The sequence below is a fragment of the Nycticebus coucang genome, chromosome 2 (genome assembly GCF_027406575.1).
Source record: "Nycticebus coucang isolate mNycCou1 chromosome 2, mNycCou1.pri, whole genome shotgun sequence".
Lineage (NCBI taxonomy): Eukaryota > Metazoa > Chordata > Mammalia > Primates > Lorisidae > Nycticebus > Nycticebus coucang.
In genome coordinates this window covers 115,062,565-115,081,071 of record NC_069781.1, presented here as the reverse complement: position 1 = coordinate 115,081,071, position 18,507 = coordinate 115,062,565, and the positions used below count along the sequence as shown (strand labels likewise).

At 55.7% G+C, this 18,507-nt stretch overlaps 3 protein-coding genes across 5 annotated transcripts; 1 reads left to right on the top strand and 2 right to left on the bottom strand.

The window, feature by feature from the left end:
- The first annotated feature begins 151 nt into the window (after positions 1-151).
- Positions 152-3,641, top strand: MRPL54 (mitochondrial ribosomal protein L54). The gene is made up of 3 exons (XM_053580148.1): positions 152-319; positions 1,485-1,650; positions 2,672-3,641. Exons 1-3 carry the CDS (start codon positions 208-210, stop codon positions 2,802-2,804), a joined length of 411 nt encoding a protein of 136 aa, XP_053436123.1. The 5' UTR covers positions 152-207; the 3' UTR covers positions 2,805-3,641.
- On the bottom strand, positions 2,875-6,605 carry RAX2 (retina and anterior neural fold homeobox 2). Its single transcript, XM_053580137.1, has 2 exons — positions 5,432-6,605; positions 2,875-4,816 (listed from the first exon to the last, which is right to left on the bottom strand). Exons 1-2 carry the CDS (start codon positions 5,645-5,647, stop codon positions 4,478-4,480), a joined length of 555 nt encoding a protein of 184 aa, XP_053436112.1. The 5' UTR covers positions 5,648-6,605; the 3' UTR covers positions 2,875-4,477.
- Positions 6,606-9,585: 2,980 nt separating this feature from the next.
- On the bottom strand, positions 9,586-16,842 carry MATK (megakaryocyte-associated tyrosine kinase). Of its 3 annotated transcripts, none has more exons than XM_053580066.1 (13): positions 16,685-16,842; positions 15,331-15,466; positions 14,897-15,010; positions 14,699-14,814; positions 14,383-14,602; positions 13,810-13,903; positions 12,196-12,261; positions 11,162-11,261; positions 10,991-11,075; positions 10,820-10,893; positions 10,538-10,733; positions 10,033-10,119; positions 9,586-9,939 (listed from the first exon to the last, which is right to left on the bottom strand). In XM_053580066.1, exons 2-13 carry the CDS (start codon positions 15,337-15,339, stop codon positions 9,700-9,702), a joined length of 1,401 nt encoding a protein of 466 aa, XP_053436041.1. In that variant the 5' UTR covers positions 15,340-15,466; positions 16,685-16,842; the 3' UTR covers positions 9,586-9,699. The 3 variants fall into 3 exon arrangements, with proteins under 3 accessions (XP_053436041.1, XP_053436035.1, XP_053436044.1); XM_053580060.1 differs by having other exon boundaries at positions 15,331-15,390; positions 16,685-16,839; XM_053580069.1 differs by lacking the exon at positions 16,685-16,842 and adding an exon at positions 15,588-15,981 and having other exon boundaries at positions 15,331-15,390.
- Between the last annotated feature and the right edge of the window lie 1,665 nt (positions 16,843-18,507).

Below are 18,507 nucleotides of genomic sequence, written 5' to 3'. Positions count from 1 at the left end.
GAAAAAGGGCAATAAGTCAATGAAATACCTTTTGAACGCCCCTCATACTGTAACTGAATAGTCTGCAAAAGTCTAAAAAAGTCAAAGTAGACGCCCACTGGGAAGACTATATTTCCCAGAAATCTCCGGTGCGCGCAACTCCCAAGCACCCCCTGGGCCGCTGACGTCTCCCGGAAGCGTGCACATGCAAGCAGCAGGCAACACGTCATGGCTGCGAGGCGCCTCTTCGGTGCTACCTGCATGTGGGCCGGCTGGAGGGCCCGGGCGCTTCTAGGCTCTGCCGGAAGACTCCTGATCCGAGATTATGCCAAGAAACCGGGTGAGCTGGCCTGAGAGGAACCAAAATGGGGACTGTGGGTACGTGGGTAATTGGTAGTGCGCAGGCGCCGGTTGGGAAGGTGGGGTTTAGAACTCGTGCTCAAGCGCATAGAGGACGAGGCTAGGCTCTATACGCAGGCGCAGTGTGAGTGATCTGGCATCGCCCGGAGATACCTTAGGGAACAATTGGACCCCGTGAGCAGGCGTCAGCTTGATGCCGCAGGGCTAATGATGAGGCTGTGGGTTCCGAGGAGCAAACGCGTTTTACTGCGCAGGCGCGGGTCGGTGGGGCTGGAGTCCGGGGGACAAGCAAGAGGTCGTGAACTTGAACTTGGGTACCAACCCAGTTTCTGCTTACAAATCACTGTGTGACTTTGGGCAAGCCATCTCCAGAAATTCAAAGTAATATGGGACCCATCTAAGTCTTCACCACTTAAGATCAAAATAAGGTGTTAAATTTTGCTGGATACAACCTTGCTTGATCTCCTTTGCTGAAAAGAGGAGATTGGCAAATGTTAGGCCTTAAGACAGACACGTAGCAGCCATTGGAGACTTTCTCCATGAGATAAACAGAATGAACCAAAATAATAATTAAAAAAACCTTGGGCTTAGGATTTCTTTTGTCTCAGCCTCCCGAGCAGCTGGGACTACAGGCGCCCGCCACAACGCCCGGTTATTTTTTGTTGCAGGTCCAAACCCGTCACCTTCAGTATATGGGGCTGGGGCCCTACCCACTGAGCCACAGGCGCTGTCCTGTTTTGTTTTGAGATAGAGTCTTACTATGTCATCCTGGAGGATGACACCCTGGGTAGAGTGCTGTGATGTCACAGCTCACAGCAACCTCAAACTTTTGGGCGTAAGCAATTCTCTTGCCTCAGCCTCCCAAGTAGCTGGGACTACAGGCGCCCATCACAATGCTCGGCTATTCTTTTGTTGTTGTTGTCGTTGTTTAGTAGACCCTGCTAAACACCAGCCCCCATGCATGTGGCCGGTGCCCTAACCCCTGAGCTAGGGGTGCCTAGCCAGAATCAGTGTTATTTAAAGCTGCATCCATGCACGTCCAACCAGGGCTCAAGGCCACCCAAAGAGGGTGTGATATGGGAAGGGAAGTCTGGCTTTCTCAGGGTGGAGCTAGGTTGAAACAACTATCTCCTTCTTCCTCCCAGTCATGAAAGGAGGCAGAGGGGGTAAAGGTGGTGTAGCCAGTGAGAGCTTGAAGGACCCCGATGTGTGCACGGACCCTGTCCGGCTCACCTCGTATGCAATGGGCGTCAACATCTACAAGGAGGGCCAGGATGTGGCCTTGAAGCCAGACGCGGAATACCCCAAGTGGTGAGTGGGCCTGGCTGTCCAACTGTCATCCCCTTCTCTGTCCCAGGGGAAGGTTGGGGATACATTCTGGGAGAGGTGGATCACCATTTCAACCATCTGCTGGTGACACCTGCCATGTACCACCTGGCTTTAGGGCAGGGGGCTTTACCACTCTGCCTCAGTTGTCTTGTCAGTGGGGGTGATTGGGACCATCCATCCCTCAGGGTTGTGGGGAATTCATGAAATCAGAACATATGTGAAGTGCCTAAAATAATGCCTTTTTTTTTTTTTTAACAAACATTTATTGAGTGCTGGCTAAATGCCAGGCCCTGTTCTAGGCTTTGGGGATACAAAAGGGCACACAACAGGCAAAGATCCCCACCCTGCTGGAGCTATTTGGGGAGGCAGACAGTGAGCAGATAATCAGGCAGATATGGTGGTGCAGTCCTGGGAAGAGGGGCAGGAGAGTGAGCAACAGGGTGGGGGGCTTTGCTGGTCAAGTCTGAGGTTTTTGGAGGGGGGCTTTCCTAGGGAGGGGATGCAGTGGCTGGAAGAAGCTTCAAAGAGAGGGCATAGCCTACACAAAGGCCAAGAGGCAAGACCGCACCTGGCCTGTTGGAGGAACTGTGAGGAGGCCTGTGTGGCTGAAGCAGGAAGGAGAGGAGGGCAAGAAGGGGGAAGGGACTGTTAGGGCAGAGTCTGGTGGACTGCAGAGAGGATTTTGCCCACGCCCCAAGAGCACTGACAAAGTGTGGGAATATTGGCATGTGCTGATTCACTGAAGCTGGGGAAGGCTCAGGAAAACTGAGCGAATGAATGGGCAGACTGTACAACGTGGACAGTGGCAGGGGGAAGCTTGGTGTGTACCCACCTCAGATAAGACACTAGTGCCATGGGGATGGGTAGCTCACTGTTCCAATATCAGCCTGGCCAGGGGAGAAATGATCCCAAGATCGCACAGCCTCTGAGTGCAACTTGGACCCAGCCCTGTTGCCATCAGTGATGCTCAAGGAAGCCCTGATTTCCTGTCTGTGCCCCTCAGGCTATTCCAGATGAACCTGGGGCCCCCCAAGAAACTAGAGGAGCTGGACCCTGAGACGCGGGAGTACTGGCGGCTGCTGCGGAAACAAAACATCTGGCGCCACAATCGGCTGAGCAAGAACAAGAAGTTCTAGCAGGGACAGGCCAGAGCACCCTGAAGGAGGGCCTGGTGGGACACAGTATCCTACCCCCACCACCGAGGACTTTTTGTTTTTCTGGAGAAAACGGACTTGAGGTTACTGTGTGTCTCCCTCCCACTCCTAGTAAGACTGGATGGTGGATACTTCCTGATGTTGGGTCTGCAGGGAGTTGGCTCCTCAGACCAAGGTGCCGTCATCCCCTTGGGTCCTCTGTAGGCTTTTCTCCCTGGATCCTGGAGTTCCTTCACTCTGCCTAGGGGTCCCCCACTGAAACCTTGAGGGTCAGGTGGTCCTAGCTAAACCTTTGTTGGTTGCCATGGATTCAGGTCTGACTAAAGCCATCAGAATCAGAAAAGAGTCTGGGTCTCCAAGAACTAAAATGACATTCAGTCTCCAAGACTAATTCTGCCCTGTCCCAGGGAAACTCATCCTCTTAGAGGGACTCTGTGCAGCAGATTAGTACATACTTGCCTGCCCTGGGCAGGCGGAGGGTGTGAGCATATTTTCTCTGTTGTTCACTGAAGGCCATGCTGTCCCCTCCCTCCTTCCTGTGGTTCCACACAGCTCTCAGGGTAAAAACCAAAGTTATAATGGCTACTGTACCACCTGCTCTCCCCACCTTCCTCTCTTCCCCTCTTCCTTCTGCTATAGCCACAAGGGCCTCATTGCTGTGCTTCCACACTAGGCTTGGTCCTACCCCAGGGCCTTTTGTAGGGGCTGTGCCGTCTACCTGGGTCGTTCTTCTCTCACCTCCTTCAGGTCTCTGCTCTAATGCCACCTTCTCCTTGAGGATTACCTGTTCACCCTATTAAAATCATAGCTCCTGCCACACTCCTGATCTTCCCTTCTTGTTTTTTCTTCTCCTTCACTACCATATTCCCAGGGCCTGGTTGAGGGTGATACAGGGTAGGTAGCTGGGTTGGCCACGCTGCCAGTGTACAGAGGATGCGGAGCCACCAGGCTCATGTATGAGGTGCCACCTAAGCACATGGTTGAGCTGGTGATTTGACCCAAGTGTGGGTACCTGTGGCTCCTGCCCTAGGGATGACTCTAGCCCTGACTGACCTATCCACCCGGGGTGGGGCCCCTTTGAGTTAACATGGGTCACCCACAGACTCTGGTCACACCTGGTTCCTAATCCCACAGCAGCCTCTGTGACTTAATCTGGGTGAGCCCTGGGAGATGGGATTGGGATAGATGGAGTGTACACCAGCCTTGCTTTGGCTGGGAGAGGTGAGCAAGATGCTGTTCAGTAAGGAAGGGGCAAGGGCAGGCTGCACGTGCCCTGCATTAGCCCATGTCTGCCTGGGAGCCACCTGCTGTCCATCCCTGGCTTGAAGCTCAGTGAGTGAGCAGAGAGAGGTACCAGGGTGAGCAGGAGCCCCTACTGCTGCTACTTGTCACACCTGGGGACGGGGAGGCTCTGAGTGGCCGTGGCTCTCCTGCAGGGGGCTGTGAATGGGCAGGGTCATCAAGACTGATGGCCTCACTGAACCACTACCCAGGATGGACTGCAGGGCTCCAGCAGCCTGTTTTGGGTCTTGACGGTGACCTAGCCTGACAGCTGAGTGGCCCCATGACCTCACCCAGACCAAAGCTCTGGCTGCTGTCACCAGGGTATGTGCCAGCCCTCCGGTCAGGCCTAGGGTTGCTCGCAAGTGCCTGGCTCAGGTTGGTGGCCAGGCCCTGTCTAGAGCCTGCGCATGCTCCTTGGCTAGCAGCCGTAGGGATGCCTCCTCCAATGTGAAGCCATCGGTGAAGGTTGGGCCAAAGGTGTGTGGACCGAAGGACGCCTGCAGCCCTGGGCCTGGGCCCAGGAACCTGGGGAGACCTGGCACAGCTGGGGGGCCCGGGCCCAGCCAGGGTTCCAGAGGCAGTGGCATGGCTGGGGGCCGAGCAAATGGCAGTGCTGAGGCCTCAGGCAGCCTTGGGGCCGCCACAGCTCCCGAGCCTGACTCCAGACGCTCCTGGCGACGCCACTTGGCCCTGCGGTTCTGGAACCACACCTAAAGGGGTGCGGGGAGGTTCTGTGAGCTCAGCATGGAGTCCCTGGGGTTTCCCAGCCTCCAGGAGTCCTGCCTGCTGTTTGACCTTACTTACATGCTGCACTGCTAAAGTGCTTTGCTTTTTGCCCCAAAAGGGGAGGTCCGCCTGCCTGGTGGCCCCATCAAGTCAGCCCCAAAGTCTTCTGAATCCACTCCATCCTCACTGTTCTTTGTCCAGCCCCCCTAGTCTCCTAGTTATCCTTCCTGATCTCCCTGTGCTGCTGTCAGCATGAGACCTGAGCTGCTCAGCTCGGCATTTGAGGTCTTCACAAGCTATTATCTGCTCTATTCTCTGCCTCCCTCACCTCTGGCACCTCATTCCCAGCTCAAAGGAAGCATCCCCAACTTATCCCCTACATATCTTTGCACATGCTGTTGTGGATTCCAGAAAAATATTCTGCCTCCCAGCTGATAAACTCCTACCCAAATGTCAAAGCCTCAGCTCCCACATGCCCCCCCAATCCCAGGTGGTTTGACAGGAAGCCTTCCTAGTTTTTCTTCTGCCCATGCATTGGGAGGATCAATATCTGGCTTCACTTCTCTCCCCAGGCTCTGGGGGTCCGGCGGTATTCTCACCTGCACACGCACCTCAGGCAGGTGCACCTTGGCTGCCAGCTCCTCACGGCTGTACACGTCTGGGTAGTGGGAGGCCTCAAATGCCCGCTCCAGCTGATGTAGCTGGTAGGTGGTGAAGGTGGTACGGTTCCTCCGGTGCTTCTTCTTGGGGGCCTCGTCGCCTGGCCCCAGCCCTCCTCCCTCAGCTGCCGGCCCCTCTCCTGGGCTCAGGAACATGGCTTCTTACCTAGCTAGGCAGCAACAGGACAGATGGTAGTGAGACAGTCACAGGGACTGTCAGCTGGGAGAGGACAGGAAAATCCTTCCTCCATAGGGACCTGCATTTGCTCTGCTTCCCCAAGTGCTCTCTCTGACCTCCCACTTGGTCTTTGTGTCTCTTCTTCCTTCTCTCTCCTTATTTCCTGTCCTGATTTTCTCTTTCCCTCTCTGTAGCTCTGTTGCTGTCCCTGTCTCTCTGTGTGTGTGTGTGTCAAGGAAGGACCCCCCTCCAGGAAGACCCCACAAATGCCTCCACCCTTGGGGGGGATCTCTGCCCCCACACAGCTCTCACCATTCACAGCAGCCCCTTGGTTAGTGTCCACGGGGCTTCTGCCCCAGTGGCCGGCACCCCATCTGCTGTGGCCTGTGCTGAGCTGCTCAGGGTTGAGTGGGGGGGGATTAGCTCAGGGTGATTAATGGAGGTGCCCCTCCCACTTAGGCGTGTTTGTTCTGAGCCACCCAGGGAGGGCAGGGTCTCCAGGACTGGCTCCATCAACCCCCACAGTAAGATACCAAGGGCCTCCTCCTCTCTGGGCCTCAGTTTCCCTGGCTGTAAAATGGCCACTATGACCTCCTCCAGGGGGATCTCATGGTTTCTTGGTGATGTGATAAAAGTCCGGAGCATTGTATACCATGACTGCCATGCAGTGAGCACTTCGTGTCTGCTGTATTATTTTTATCAGCTGGGCCAGAAAAAGGCTGTCTGAGGACTCTCAGATGTCAGAGGGGTTGGGTAGGTGAGGTCCCCAGAGGGGAGGACCACTCCAGATGACTCCTCTGGACACCAACCAGAGCAAGGGTTAGGGACATTTTCTCTGGGTCTTGAGATATGAGTAGAAGTTCACTATTTGTTCAATAAACCTTCATTGAGTACTTACTGTGTACCAGGCATTGTTCACAGCAGCAGCGAGCAAAACAGAGTCATGGAGCTATCTTTCAATTGCAGAATATGCACCAGGGGGCCAGTGAGGGACACAGCAAGGCAGGGAGAGGATGCACGGAGCATAGGTGCTGTTTTAAGGAAGGTGGTCAGAAAAGCAGGCAGGATACGAGGCTGCAGATTCTGTACATGACCGGGGATGAAGCAGAGGATACTGGGGAACCATGGGAGAGTGTGTGTAGGTCCCAGTTGGTGGCATTTTGGACACAGACCTGTCATGGCAAGGTGGGAGGCCAGGAGGGGGCTGAGGCTGGCATGCAGACAGGTGAGACCAGTGGTGGGTCAAAAGACAGAGTGAAGAGACTCCCAGGCCCATCACAGGACAAGTGGATAGTGGAATTGCTTCAGTGACAGTGTCCTGAGAGGCAGAGCAGGTTCTGGGGAAGCCCACGTCTGATTGCAGGGGCAAGTGGGGCCAATGTCAGTGGGCAGGGGGTTTATGGCCAAAGTGGGTAAATTGGGCAAGGAGGCCCTAGACGGCCAAGTCTAGGCCAGAAGGACAGCTGGAGCGCTAACCTGTGGGTAAGGTGGGCAGCCGGGCTATGGGCCAGGGTGCAGGGTAGGGAGAGATAATTCCCCTAATTGCTTCATCACTTTAAAACGCTAACGAGCTGCTTCTGGTCTCAGGCCCCAATTAACTAATTGGCCCCAGTGGGTTAAGAGGCACAGGAGGGATGAAGGTGTGAGGCACAGGGGGGCTTTGGGCGACTTAGAAGGATGGACTGAAGCTCCAGACGCTGTGTCAGCTTAGAGGACCGGATTAGGAGCGCGGGGCCAAAGGGACAAGCACTTGTGCCCAGCCCCCACCACCCAGTGGATCAGGCAGGTGCCAGGCCACCCTGAGTCCTTCTAGCCCCCACCCTTCAGTTTCCTCCCAGAAAGAACCACTAAACCTTTTCTGGTGCTGGTGGGGAAACCATGCCAGGGGGTGGGTGGTGCTTTAGTGGGGCATGCAGGAAGTCAGCATGATTTTGGACGTCTGCCTCAGGCTCTACCTAAGCAGACGTGGGTCAGCTGAGTGTGAGGGTAGGGTGGGGTCTGTCTTGTGGCCCCTCCCAGCTCAGGGGTCCTGGGGTGGGGGCCACATCCATCTGGGCCAGAGACATCCCCCCACATACACACATATCCCCAAGGCTGACTGGGTGGGAAAATCAACAGAGAGCAAGTGATGGGCAGTCATAGCAATAACAGCACCAGCCGTAGGTCTGCCCTGGAATGCCAAGCCCTTCACTGGAGGGAGCCCTAAGGGTCCTCATGCCTCTCTAGACAAAATTGTTCCATGGAGGAGACTGCAGTGGCCCAAGAGTGGAACAGCTCACCTCCGTCTGCCCAGGACTTTCCTGATTCCAGCACTAAAGCCCTCCACCCTGGAAAAGCCCTCCGTCCTAAGCAAACTGGATGGTTGCTTAGGATCTCTTGGTTCTGGGGTCCCCAACACTGAATACTGAATACTTGCTAGGGGCAAGTCAGGGCTGACCTGGGATGTTCAGGCCCGCAGAAGGGGGTGGGCCCAGGGCCAGGATACCTCACCAGTACTTCCAGTGCTTCTCAGCAATTCTGTCCCCCACAATCACTGGGTCAGGCTACTAGGCCTCTGGACATCTTGGACATGGGCCTGCCTTTGTCCAAGGGCAGTGTCACCTGTGAGCTGTCACCACAGAGGTTGTGATGATGCCTAGTGCCCAGAAGGACCTGGCACACAGTAGGTGCTCATTAAGTGCTTCTTGAGTTAACAGGGGGATGGGTGAGTGGGTGGATACATGCATGAATGGATTGGTGGGTGGGTGGGTGGATGGGAGGATGGATCAATGGGAGTATGGATGGATGGGTGGGAGGTAGGGATAGGTGATGGATGGTGAACAGGAGGGGTGCCTCCCTTTCTCTTGGAATGTGTCTCACCTCTGTGACTGAGGTTTGTTTCCAGTTGGAATAGAAGTGGGAGAGGTCTGAGCTGCCAGAGGAAGGAATGAAGCAGATAGGCTTCAGGCCCAGACAGGCCCTGGCTCTTCTACCTCCTCTCAGGGCAACCTGGCTCTTCTACCTCCTCTCAGGGCAACCTGGCTCTTCTACCTCCTCTCAGGGCAACCTGGTGCCAGTGACCTGCAGTAACCTGCAGTGACCTGCTATCTCTCAGCCTTCACAAGGTGCCCTTGTGAAATGGGTGTAACCCTGGCACTCACTTCGTGTGGCATTGCTGGGATTTGACCTGAAAGCATTGGACACAGAGGTTGGCCTCTGAATGGAGGAAGACAGCTGGAGAATGAGGGTGGCCTTTTCAGGGCCATTGAATGGGGCCACCATTGTGCCAGAAGACCCTCCCAGGGCTCCCATAATGCCCTCTCACAGGGCAGGGGCTGGGGGCTGTGAAGGGAGTGTGGTAAAAGAGTGGACCCAGACCTTGAGGGCTCTTGGCAGTCTCTCTAGATCTCTTTGCCCTGGGACCTCAGGATTGGGGTGGGGTCCCCAACATTGAATACTGCATCCTAGTACTGCAGTGGGGAGACCATGGCCAATGGCAACTGGGCCCCTGCCCAGAAGTTCCCTAGAAAACTGTCCGCAACTGAAGCTGGGAGGACCCTCAATGGGCAGTAATGGGGAGGTCCATGTGTGACTGCAGGAGGTGGGGGGTTTGGGGATGGTGGGTCCCCAAGACTCAGTTGATGATCAGTGAGGTCCCCATGAATTGATCACTCTCTAGTAGGGCACTGTGGTCTCTAAAGAGAATGAAGATCACCTCAGGTGGAGGGTACACAGGGTATCTGGATGCAGACCTTTAAGGGAGGACCCTAGGATGCCCCATACCATGGGGATGCTAGAGAGCAGGTCACCAAGGGGAACCCCCACCATGAGTGAGAGGGCACAGGAGTCACAGAAAGACACAGACATCCATAGTCCTTGGATGAGTCTTTATCAAGGTGATAATCCTTCACCTTTGCAGGTCTGGGGTGTCCCTGGCCCTGCCTGAGAGGGCAGCTCTTTGGCTGTGACTCTCCCTAGGCCCAGACTGTGCCTTTGAACTGTGCTCCCCACTCTCTCGGTCTTCTGGGGCCCACGACCCCACCGGGTGGTATCAGAGCTCCTGGCTTTGGGGTGAAGTGGAGCCGTCGGCCTCCTGCCCCCCAGCAGGGACTGAGGTGCCTGCACTGCGCAACTCCCGGGCCAGCTTCTCAGCCAGTTTGCGGAAGGGTGGCCGGCGGGCAGGCTCTGCTTCCCAGCAGCTGCCCATGAGGGCATGGACAGGACCTGGACAGCCCTCAGGGGGCTCCATGCGATACCCCTTCTCTACAGCCTCAGACACCTCCTTCAGTGACTATGGACAGAGGGCATGCCAGCATTGGGTGAGGAGACAGGGCCATGGTCCCCAGAACCGCAGGGGCCTAGAACCTCCCCTGGCCTCACTTACCATCTTGGGGTATGGAGCCCGTCCATATGAGAAGACCTCCCAGAGTAGCACCCCAAAACTCCAGACATCTGACTTGCTGGTAAACTTCTGTGGGGTCCAAGATCAGAGTGAAGGGGGGCCCCTCGGAGTTTCTGCTTCAGCCACCGCTTCCTCCAGGAAGCCTTCTTGGGTTGATCCTTGTTTTCTGTCTCCATCCAATAGATTCCTCTTCCCAGACCCCCACAGCCTAGTACAGTTCAGCCTCCCAAGCAGGGAGGAGGCCTGGCTTGTCTCCTCAGTATTGAGCCCAATCCGCTTTCAGGGATGGGGAAATTGAGGCCCAGAGAGGGGCTACAATGAATAATTATGGGCCAAATGTTTCCTGGGGAGGCACAGCCATTTTCCTTGCAGATTCTGAGAGGCCAAGGGACATGCCAGGGTCACACAGCAGAACTGGGGTACCAAGCTTGCTCTGTCAGACCCCCCCACTTCCTAAGCCCTAGGGGTGGGCAAAGGGGGGGCTCACCCCATGTTTGAGAGCCTCAGGCGCTGTCCACTTGACCGGCAGCCGGCTTGAGTCTAGCCCCTTCTGCTCGGCCTTAGCCAGGCCGAAGTCACTGACCTTGGCCACCAGGTCCTCGGAGACAAGGATGTTGCGGGCAGCCAGGTCTCGGTGCACCAGCTTCTTGCCTTCTAGGTACTCCATGCCCTCTGCCACGTGCCTGGGGGTTGTGGGTTGTGGAACAGGCTCCTCTCTGCTCTGCCTCACTTTCCCTTCCCCCCTCCAGCACCCCTAAGCCCTACTCACAGAGAAAACTGCAGGAGCTGGGCGGTGTTCACAAGGGCCCGGCCCCGGGTGCGCAGGAAGTTTACCAGGTTTCCCTGTTGGTGGGGTGGGGTGGGAGATAGCAGTGTGGGGGTGCTTGAAGCTGCTCGGCTGCACCCCCAGCCACCCGCCCCTTCCCTAGGCCTGCCCCACCTTGCTGACATGCTCCATGACGATGTACAGCCCCTGGTGCAGAATCACACCCAGGAGTCGCACTAGATTCTTGTGCTGCATCTTCCTGGGGGATGGGTGGAGGTGTTGAGGGTGGGGCTGTGACCCCTGACCCCAGGGCCTCCCACCCCCACCCCCACCCCAGGAACTCACGTCATGACAGCTGTCTCATCCAGGAAGGCCTGGGCTGTCACATCACACTTGATGTTCTTTACGGCCACCTTCTGCCCCAGGTACTCACCCTGCAGGACAGCTGGGGCATGGGTTGAGGGTAGGGATCAGGACCCCCAACAGAAATGGGGACAGATGGACAAATAGGCCCACCCACACTGGCACAGCTGCAGGTCCCCAGACCTCAATAAAGCCCCCATCAGTGCAAGTTCCAGACCTCAGATCAAAGAGACTCCCCATCTATTTGGCAAGGCCCTCGAGCTCAAAATGTTTGTTACATTTTTAAATGGTTAAAAAAAATGAATGCTACAGGGTGTTCCAAAGTTCGCCATACACACATACAGAGGTAAAATGGAAAACTATAGCTAAATGTACCTTTATTTACAAAATATCCATTACAAAATATTTGGTAATGGTTGTTGTACAAATATACTGAAAATATATAATATAAAATATAGTATGAGTTGGTTAATTTTTCCTATTTATGGAGACCTTTGGGACATCCCGCATTTCATGACACATGAACGTTGTATAGAATTCAAATTTCTGTGCCACAGTTTCCATGGCCACACCCATTTGTTTACATAATGGCAGGGTTGAGTGGTGGTGACAGGGACTATCTGGTCCACAGAATCAAAAATATTCACAATCTGGCCTTTTACAGAATCTGTTGACCCCTGAGCTCAGCCCTGGAGCCTTCCAGTAAATTTCAGGAAATGACATTCCAAGCAGAGGGATCCACCAACAATACAAGAGCCTGAATTTCTAATATGTTCTAGGTGCCTGCTCAGGTCAACTTACTGCTCACCACAGCTGCGGTTACCCTCCATTACCCATTAATTACTCATTAATTACCCATTACTCCCTGGAGTAACTGAGGCTCAGGGAGAGGAGATGCTTATCCTTAGTCACACAGCTAGTAGGTAGTGAAGTATGGATCTGAATTCAGCTCTGTAACTCCAAAGCCTCAGTAGATAGCCCCCTTCCTTCAGCGTACCCCCTACTCCCTCACTCACCTCCAAATTCCCCCTCTCCAATCTGTGCTCCCAGCGTCAAATGCTGCAGGTTCAGTAACCAGCCAGCTGTGGAATGAAGACCTGGTCAGAGGGATGGTGGGCTCTCCCAACCCCTTCCATCAGGGGCTCCACCTGGTGAGAGACCAGGTGTTATCCCCCACAGAGCCACACAATGTGGACACACATTTGAGTGGCTGTGGTTCCCAGCAATGCCTCTAGGGCTTATCTGAGATACCTGGTACCAATTATTGTTGTTGCTGACCTGAGCAAGAAGGAATTTACAGGAGGGATAATGGTTGGGAATGGCTAAAGCTGGGGTCCTGGGTCAGACCCTTAGGCCCCAAGCTTGCCCTCTGGGAACTCCCCAGGGGACAGTACCAGGAAATTCTTCTGGTCTCAGAGACAGGCCTTTCTGGGACCTTTTCTCTTCTGCACCTTGGGGACTTCATGTTTTTTCAAACACTTGTGGGCATTTCCCTTTCAGTCCTTTACCTTTGACCACCCAGGAATACACAGAGCAAAAAATACAACAGACATGGAGACCACTAAAGGTTCCAGAATCTTCCAGGGCTCTGCCTACCCTGCATCTTTTCTCTCAAGCATTCCTTTGTTCTCCCCTCCACTTCCTTCTAGTTCAGTGGTTCTCAACCTTCCTAATGCCGCAACCCTTTAATACAGTTCCTGTGCGTCATGACCCACAGGTTGAGAACCACTGTTCTAGCTGGTTCTGCAGACCTCCTCCTCTTTCTCTCCAAGCCTCTCCTCCAACTCTCAAGCTCTTAAGGTATGATTAGTCAGGGTCACACTAGTCTCCACTTAAGATGCCTTTCCTGAGATGTGCAGGTTTCCCGGGGAGAGACACATGCTTCCAAAGAGACAGATACGATAAGAAGGTGCAAAAGTGGGTGGGTGGATAGTGGGGCAAGGCATTTGCATTGGCCTTAAATATTGAGGATTTCACTACTCAAGGGTTGGAAAAGGAAACAGAATGCACAATGGCACAGAGGCATGGAAGAAACCAGAATTGACACAACTGCACTGGGAGGGAGTGGGTGTGGAAAGGCTTTGTAGGGCAGCACCTGTGGCTCAGTGAGTAGGGTGCCGGCCCCATATACCAAGGGTGGTGGATTCAAACCCAGCAAAACTGCAACAGAAAAATAGCCGGGCGTTGTGGCAGGCGCCTATAGTCCTAGCTACTTGGGAGGCTGAGACAGGAGAATCGCCTAAAAAACCCAGGAGTTGGAGGTTGCTATGAGCTGTGACACCATAGCACTCTACTGAGGGTGATAAAGTGAGACCCTGTCTCAAAAAAAAAAAAAAAAAAAAAAAGGCTTTGTAGATGAGCCTGAAAAGGTGGCTCAGGCCAGGGAGGCAGGTTCCAGAGGGCAGCAGAGCCACGGGGCCTCCCTCCCAGGAGGGAATGCTAGAGGATGGGAGGGTCCATATTTGGGCCTAGGTTTGGGGGGGCGGGGGCTCAGGTGACATTGCAGATGGTGAAGACATGGGAGAAACAGCACGTATTGTGATCTATTTAATTTGGGGACTAATCCATGTTTGGGAGACATTTTAGGGACATTGAGGGGGTACAGAAGGAATCTGTTCTGCTGTCCCTACCCTTGGCCAGCTCCTCCTCTGCCGACCTGGTGCCCTGCTTCCTTTTTGGTTTCATGAGCTTGGTGCAGATGGCCCCCTTGTCCTTGCTGTAATGCTGCAGCAGGGCAGAGGCAGCTGTGAGCATAGCCCGGCATACGGGAAACCCGAGCACCCTGTCCCCTTCCCAAGTGGTCTCTGGGTGGGGTGGGCAGGAGCTGGGGAAGAGGAGAGGGGCTTGGTTCCCAGCCAAGGTGCCACAGTGCCATTTCCATGGGAATGGGGAAGGAGGCAGGCTAGGAGGAAAAGGGAGGCTCCTGTCAGTGGGGGTATCCTCTGAATTGATGTCAACATGGAGGTTCCTGGGGGCCCCTGGAGTAACCCAGGCCACCCTGTGGGGTAGGATGTCCACAGGGTTTGGCTCCTCCATCTTTGCATTAGGGAGGCTCCTACTCTAGGGTTCCTTGTGTCTGCCATTCTGCCAAAATGGGATGGGGGCCTGGGGGACCCAGGGAATCGCCCCTCCATCTCCTTGAGTCTCTGGGGCCAGCCGGCTGCAGGGCTGGTGGGGGTGCGGCTTCGAGGCCATGGCAGCACCTCAACCATGTCCATCAGGTTGCAGAAGCAGACGACCTCGTCGATGGTGAGGTGGCCGTCGCGGTGCAGCACGCGGTAGTGAATAACGTCGCGGCCAAAGCTCACACACAGCACATAGTCACCGGGGTGCCGAGCGGACTCGCGCACTAGGAACAACCCGTCTTCAGGCGGCTGCAGCTGCTGCACGGCCTCCTGGCCTGAGATCTTGCCATGGAACCACCTGCGACCGCGGGAGGGCTGGGTAGGGCCGTACTGGCTAGCGCCCCCGACCCCACCACTCTCTACCCCAACCCTCAGGTCGGCGCCACCCACTCACGGCATGAGGCTGAGTTTGGGGTCGGCAGAGAGGGCCTCGCGCTCCCGCAGCGCGCTGGCCGCCAGCAGCCCCTCCTGCCCACTGGCGTGGTGCTTGGCGCGGTACCAGCTCTTGCTCTGCCAGGGAGCAGCCAGGGGTCGGTGGGGCGTCCGGGCAGCCCCCAACCCAGAGCACATGCACCCGCCGGCCACTGCTCACCTCGCAGGCCTCCAGGATGGTGACCACATCGCCCTTGTGGAAGGCCAGCTCCCCTGGCTTGGGGCGGGTGTGCTCACACTTGGTGATGCATTGGGTGCCCGGGGCCCAGCGCCTCTGGGGTGGGGTAGGGTGGAGGGGACATTAGGGAGGAGAGAGAGGACAGGAGGGAGAAAGAGGATTTGTGAAGGAGACAGACAGCACACCACAGAGAGACAGAGAGATGAGAGAGAGAAAACAGGGCAAGGGAGAAAAAGAGAAAGGAAGAGAGAGGTCAAGAAATATTAGTCACACAGGGAGGGGTCCGGAACAAAGGTGAGGAAGCCAAGGTGGCCCAGAGCACTGGGAAGAAAGTAGCGCCCCCCAGGAAGGGGCTGCGGCTGTGCACAGAGTTGAGCAAGGTGGAGGGCAGAGGCAATCAGGCTGGGGCTACTCACCGTTGGCATCCTGGCAGAGATAGGAGAGGGGTGCCAGGCTCGGAGGAAGCGCGGGCTCACCTGGGGAGGGGGCACAGTCAAGCCCCAGGGCTCAGATACAAGCTGGGCTGGGTATCCCAGGGTCCAGTTCCTGCCGCTTTCCAACATAGGCCAGGTGAGGATGACAGTTGGAGGCAGAGAGAGCCCCCTCTAAAGATATCCCCTGGGTGGGGACCCAGACGCGGTCCCCCAACCCCCTTTGGGGAGGTGATCTTTACACAGGGAAGCTCCTTAGCAGAATCACAGCCCTGACACGCCAGTGAGGAAACCATGGAGCCTCTCCCTGCCATTATCCCCAAAGGGAAACTAAGGTACAAGAAAGGCACACAGCAAGTAGCTACAGTCTGGGACAAGGGGAATGGCCTGGCACAGGAGTCAGCCACACTGTAAGTACTTACTGGGGAACTAGCTGCCTGTTAATCTAGCCTGGTTCTTCCTCTTTTCTGGTAAGTGGGCAGGGGCAGAGCAAGAAATAGGGGATGAGTCAAGGTCATTCCCAAGAATCTCTGACCCTGGGGTAGAGTAGGGTGGCGGGGGAGGGGAGGAATGCAGCCCAACTGCCTTTCTCTGGCCCCCAGTTGAGCATCTGTGATGCTCCCCCAACCCAGGACAAACAAGGTCTTTCATTGCTTCTGCCTCCATCTCCCCCACCAGGGTGGCTGGGCAATGGGGGTAAAGAAAAAGGTGAGGCTCAGTTTCTACAGTGTGTGCCCCAATAAATCTTCCAGCCCCACGTGCACTCACACACATACCAATCCATGTACACTAGAGCACACACAAAAATGCTCAGGTAGCTACAGGGCACAGGGGTATATGCAAGCAAAGGAATATGTCCACCTAGAAACAAGTGTGCACAACTCCATGCGTGGGTACACACACACAGACGCTGAATAGCAGGGAACGCGTACACCTGTCCCCTGCCCCCAAAACACACGCGCGCGCGCGCACACACGCACACACTTGAACACCTGGGCGCCAGCTGCGGGGCCACCCAGGCACTCAGAGCTCTACGCAGGGCCGCGCACACGCATCTCGGTCACACGCGTCCAGCCCTCCACGTGGACGCGCAGATACACACACTCGGGGCTCGTAGCTGCGCACACTCGCACCCCAGAAAATACACCCCAGTGCCATCCACGCCTGATCCGATCTCCTGTGATTACCCTCCTCCCCAGACGCGCACCCGCGGCGCCAGGGCGCGCAGTCGCGCGCGCACCGGCCCCTTCTGCGCACGTCCCGGGTCCCCAGAGCCCTCAGGGTTCAGCCCTCCCCGCCTCGGGGAGTCTCCCCTCGCACCCCCTGCTGACGCGCTCACCTGCTCAGGGGGCGCCCCCAGGCCGCGCCCCGCGCCCGCCCCCAGGAGGGCCCCAGCAACCAGGCTGCGCACCTCGAGGCGGTCCCGGCTGCACAACTTGGAGCAAGTTGCTCCGTTTCCTCATTTTGGGGGCGAAGGATGGTCCGGGAGTCGGAGGAAGCGGGAGGCGCCCCGGCCTAGGAGGCCCCCGCGGGTCCTAGCGCCGGCCGCACTGCGGTCTGCTCCGCGCGCCGCCGCTGCCGCGGGCCCCTCCCCGCCCCGCCCCCGAGGCCCCCCAGTCCCTCCCGCGCCTCCTGCTTAGCCAGGTGGGGTCCTAGGGCGCATGTGGGCTTCACACCCGACCTGGTCTGGCTCCATGGGGGTGCACCACCCCCATCCACCCTGGGGGAGCAGGTGCCGCAAGTGGGCAGCGGAAGGGTATGGTCGGGTATGGGAGACTGAGCTGAGGGTCTGGGGAGGTAAGCAAGCCTCAAAGCCAGAAGGCCCAGAAGACGCTTCCAACCCCACAGTTCAACTCTTTCAGTTTCACTCCTTTTATCGCCGGCCACCACAGAAGACTGTTGGTGCCTGGCACAAAAAAAGCTCTCAAAAATATCATTTGCTATCATTACCACTATCACCATCATCAACGTTAAGAGAAAATTGGGGTAGCAGGAACGTCATCTGGAACTGGGAACTTCATGGTTGTCCTTGGAAGGTAACAGGTGGGTCTGGGCTGGAGGGGTGTTGCCAACCCAGCTCTGCCAAGAAGCAGGGGAGGGCCCTCTTCCAGACTAGGTTTCGTCCCATAGGGCAGGTTGGGGTGCCACTAGTTTCCACCTGACAACTTGTAGCCAGTTGCTTTGTTTCCTCATTTTGAGGCCAAGGATGGTCGGGAAGTGGAGGTGGGGGGGAAGCCGGAGGCGCCACGGCCTAGGAGGTCCCTTCAAAATGAGTTTGATCTCATTTGGTGGATACGGCCCCGAGCTATGACCATCAACCAATGACAGCGCCTTATAATTGCTCACAGATTAGTCCTCTAGGGCACAGACGAAGCTCCTGTTAGGAGGTCAGTGAATCCAGATGCCCCAATGACCTGTGCCCATATCTAATCTTCTGTTACCCCAAAAAGCTAAGTGTCTGTGACTCTGAGGGATCATGTGAGTTTTCTGGGAATGAAGACCCAGTTATGAGAGAAGTACAGAACACCCATGTTATGGACTATTATGCAGCAAAGACCAGGAAACTATATTATTATTATCCTTCTTATTATTATACATTCGCAGTGTATTATTGGATCTGGTTGTATGGTAGTCCAGAGTGTGCCTCCTCCTCAAGGGCTATCATCATTCTGTCAGGGTCACTGGGGACACATCATAAATGGCAAAGCACTATCACTTAGCTGAAATACAACTTTCAAATCAAAATACCTGCATTGGAAACCCAACATCATTCAGTTCTCACCAGAGGCTGCTACTAGCCACAAGTCTAGGCCAAGGGCTGCCTTCTCTTTGCTCAACAGGGACATGAGTCTGTGTTGGGTGTTGGTGACTCTCTAGCACCCTGTGGAGACTTTATTCTTGATGCATCCAGAGAGGTGGGAAGAGGTAGAGAGAGATCAGTTTTCTCTGTCTGTAAATTGATGTTATTTAAGGTCAATCCTCCTGCAGGTCTTCTTGTCTCACCCCCTGGGAGGCCCTATCCCAGAAAGGCTAAGAGTGGTGAGCCAGGAGAAGACTTAAGGAGTCTGCATCAGGTTCCCAAAGGTCCGAGGGCCGGGCAGGCAGCTCTCCCTTGCTGGATGTGGGCATAGCCACTGACCTGTGCCTGACTCTAGGGGAGTA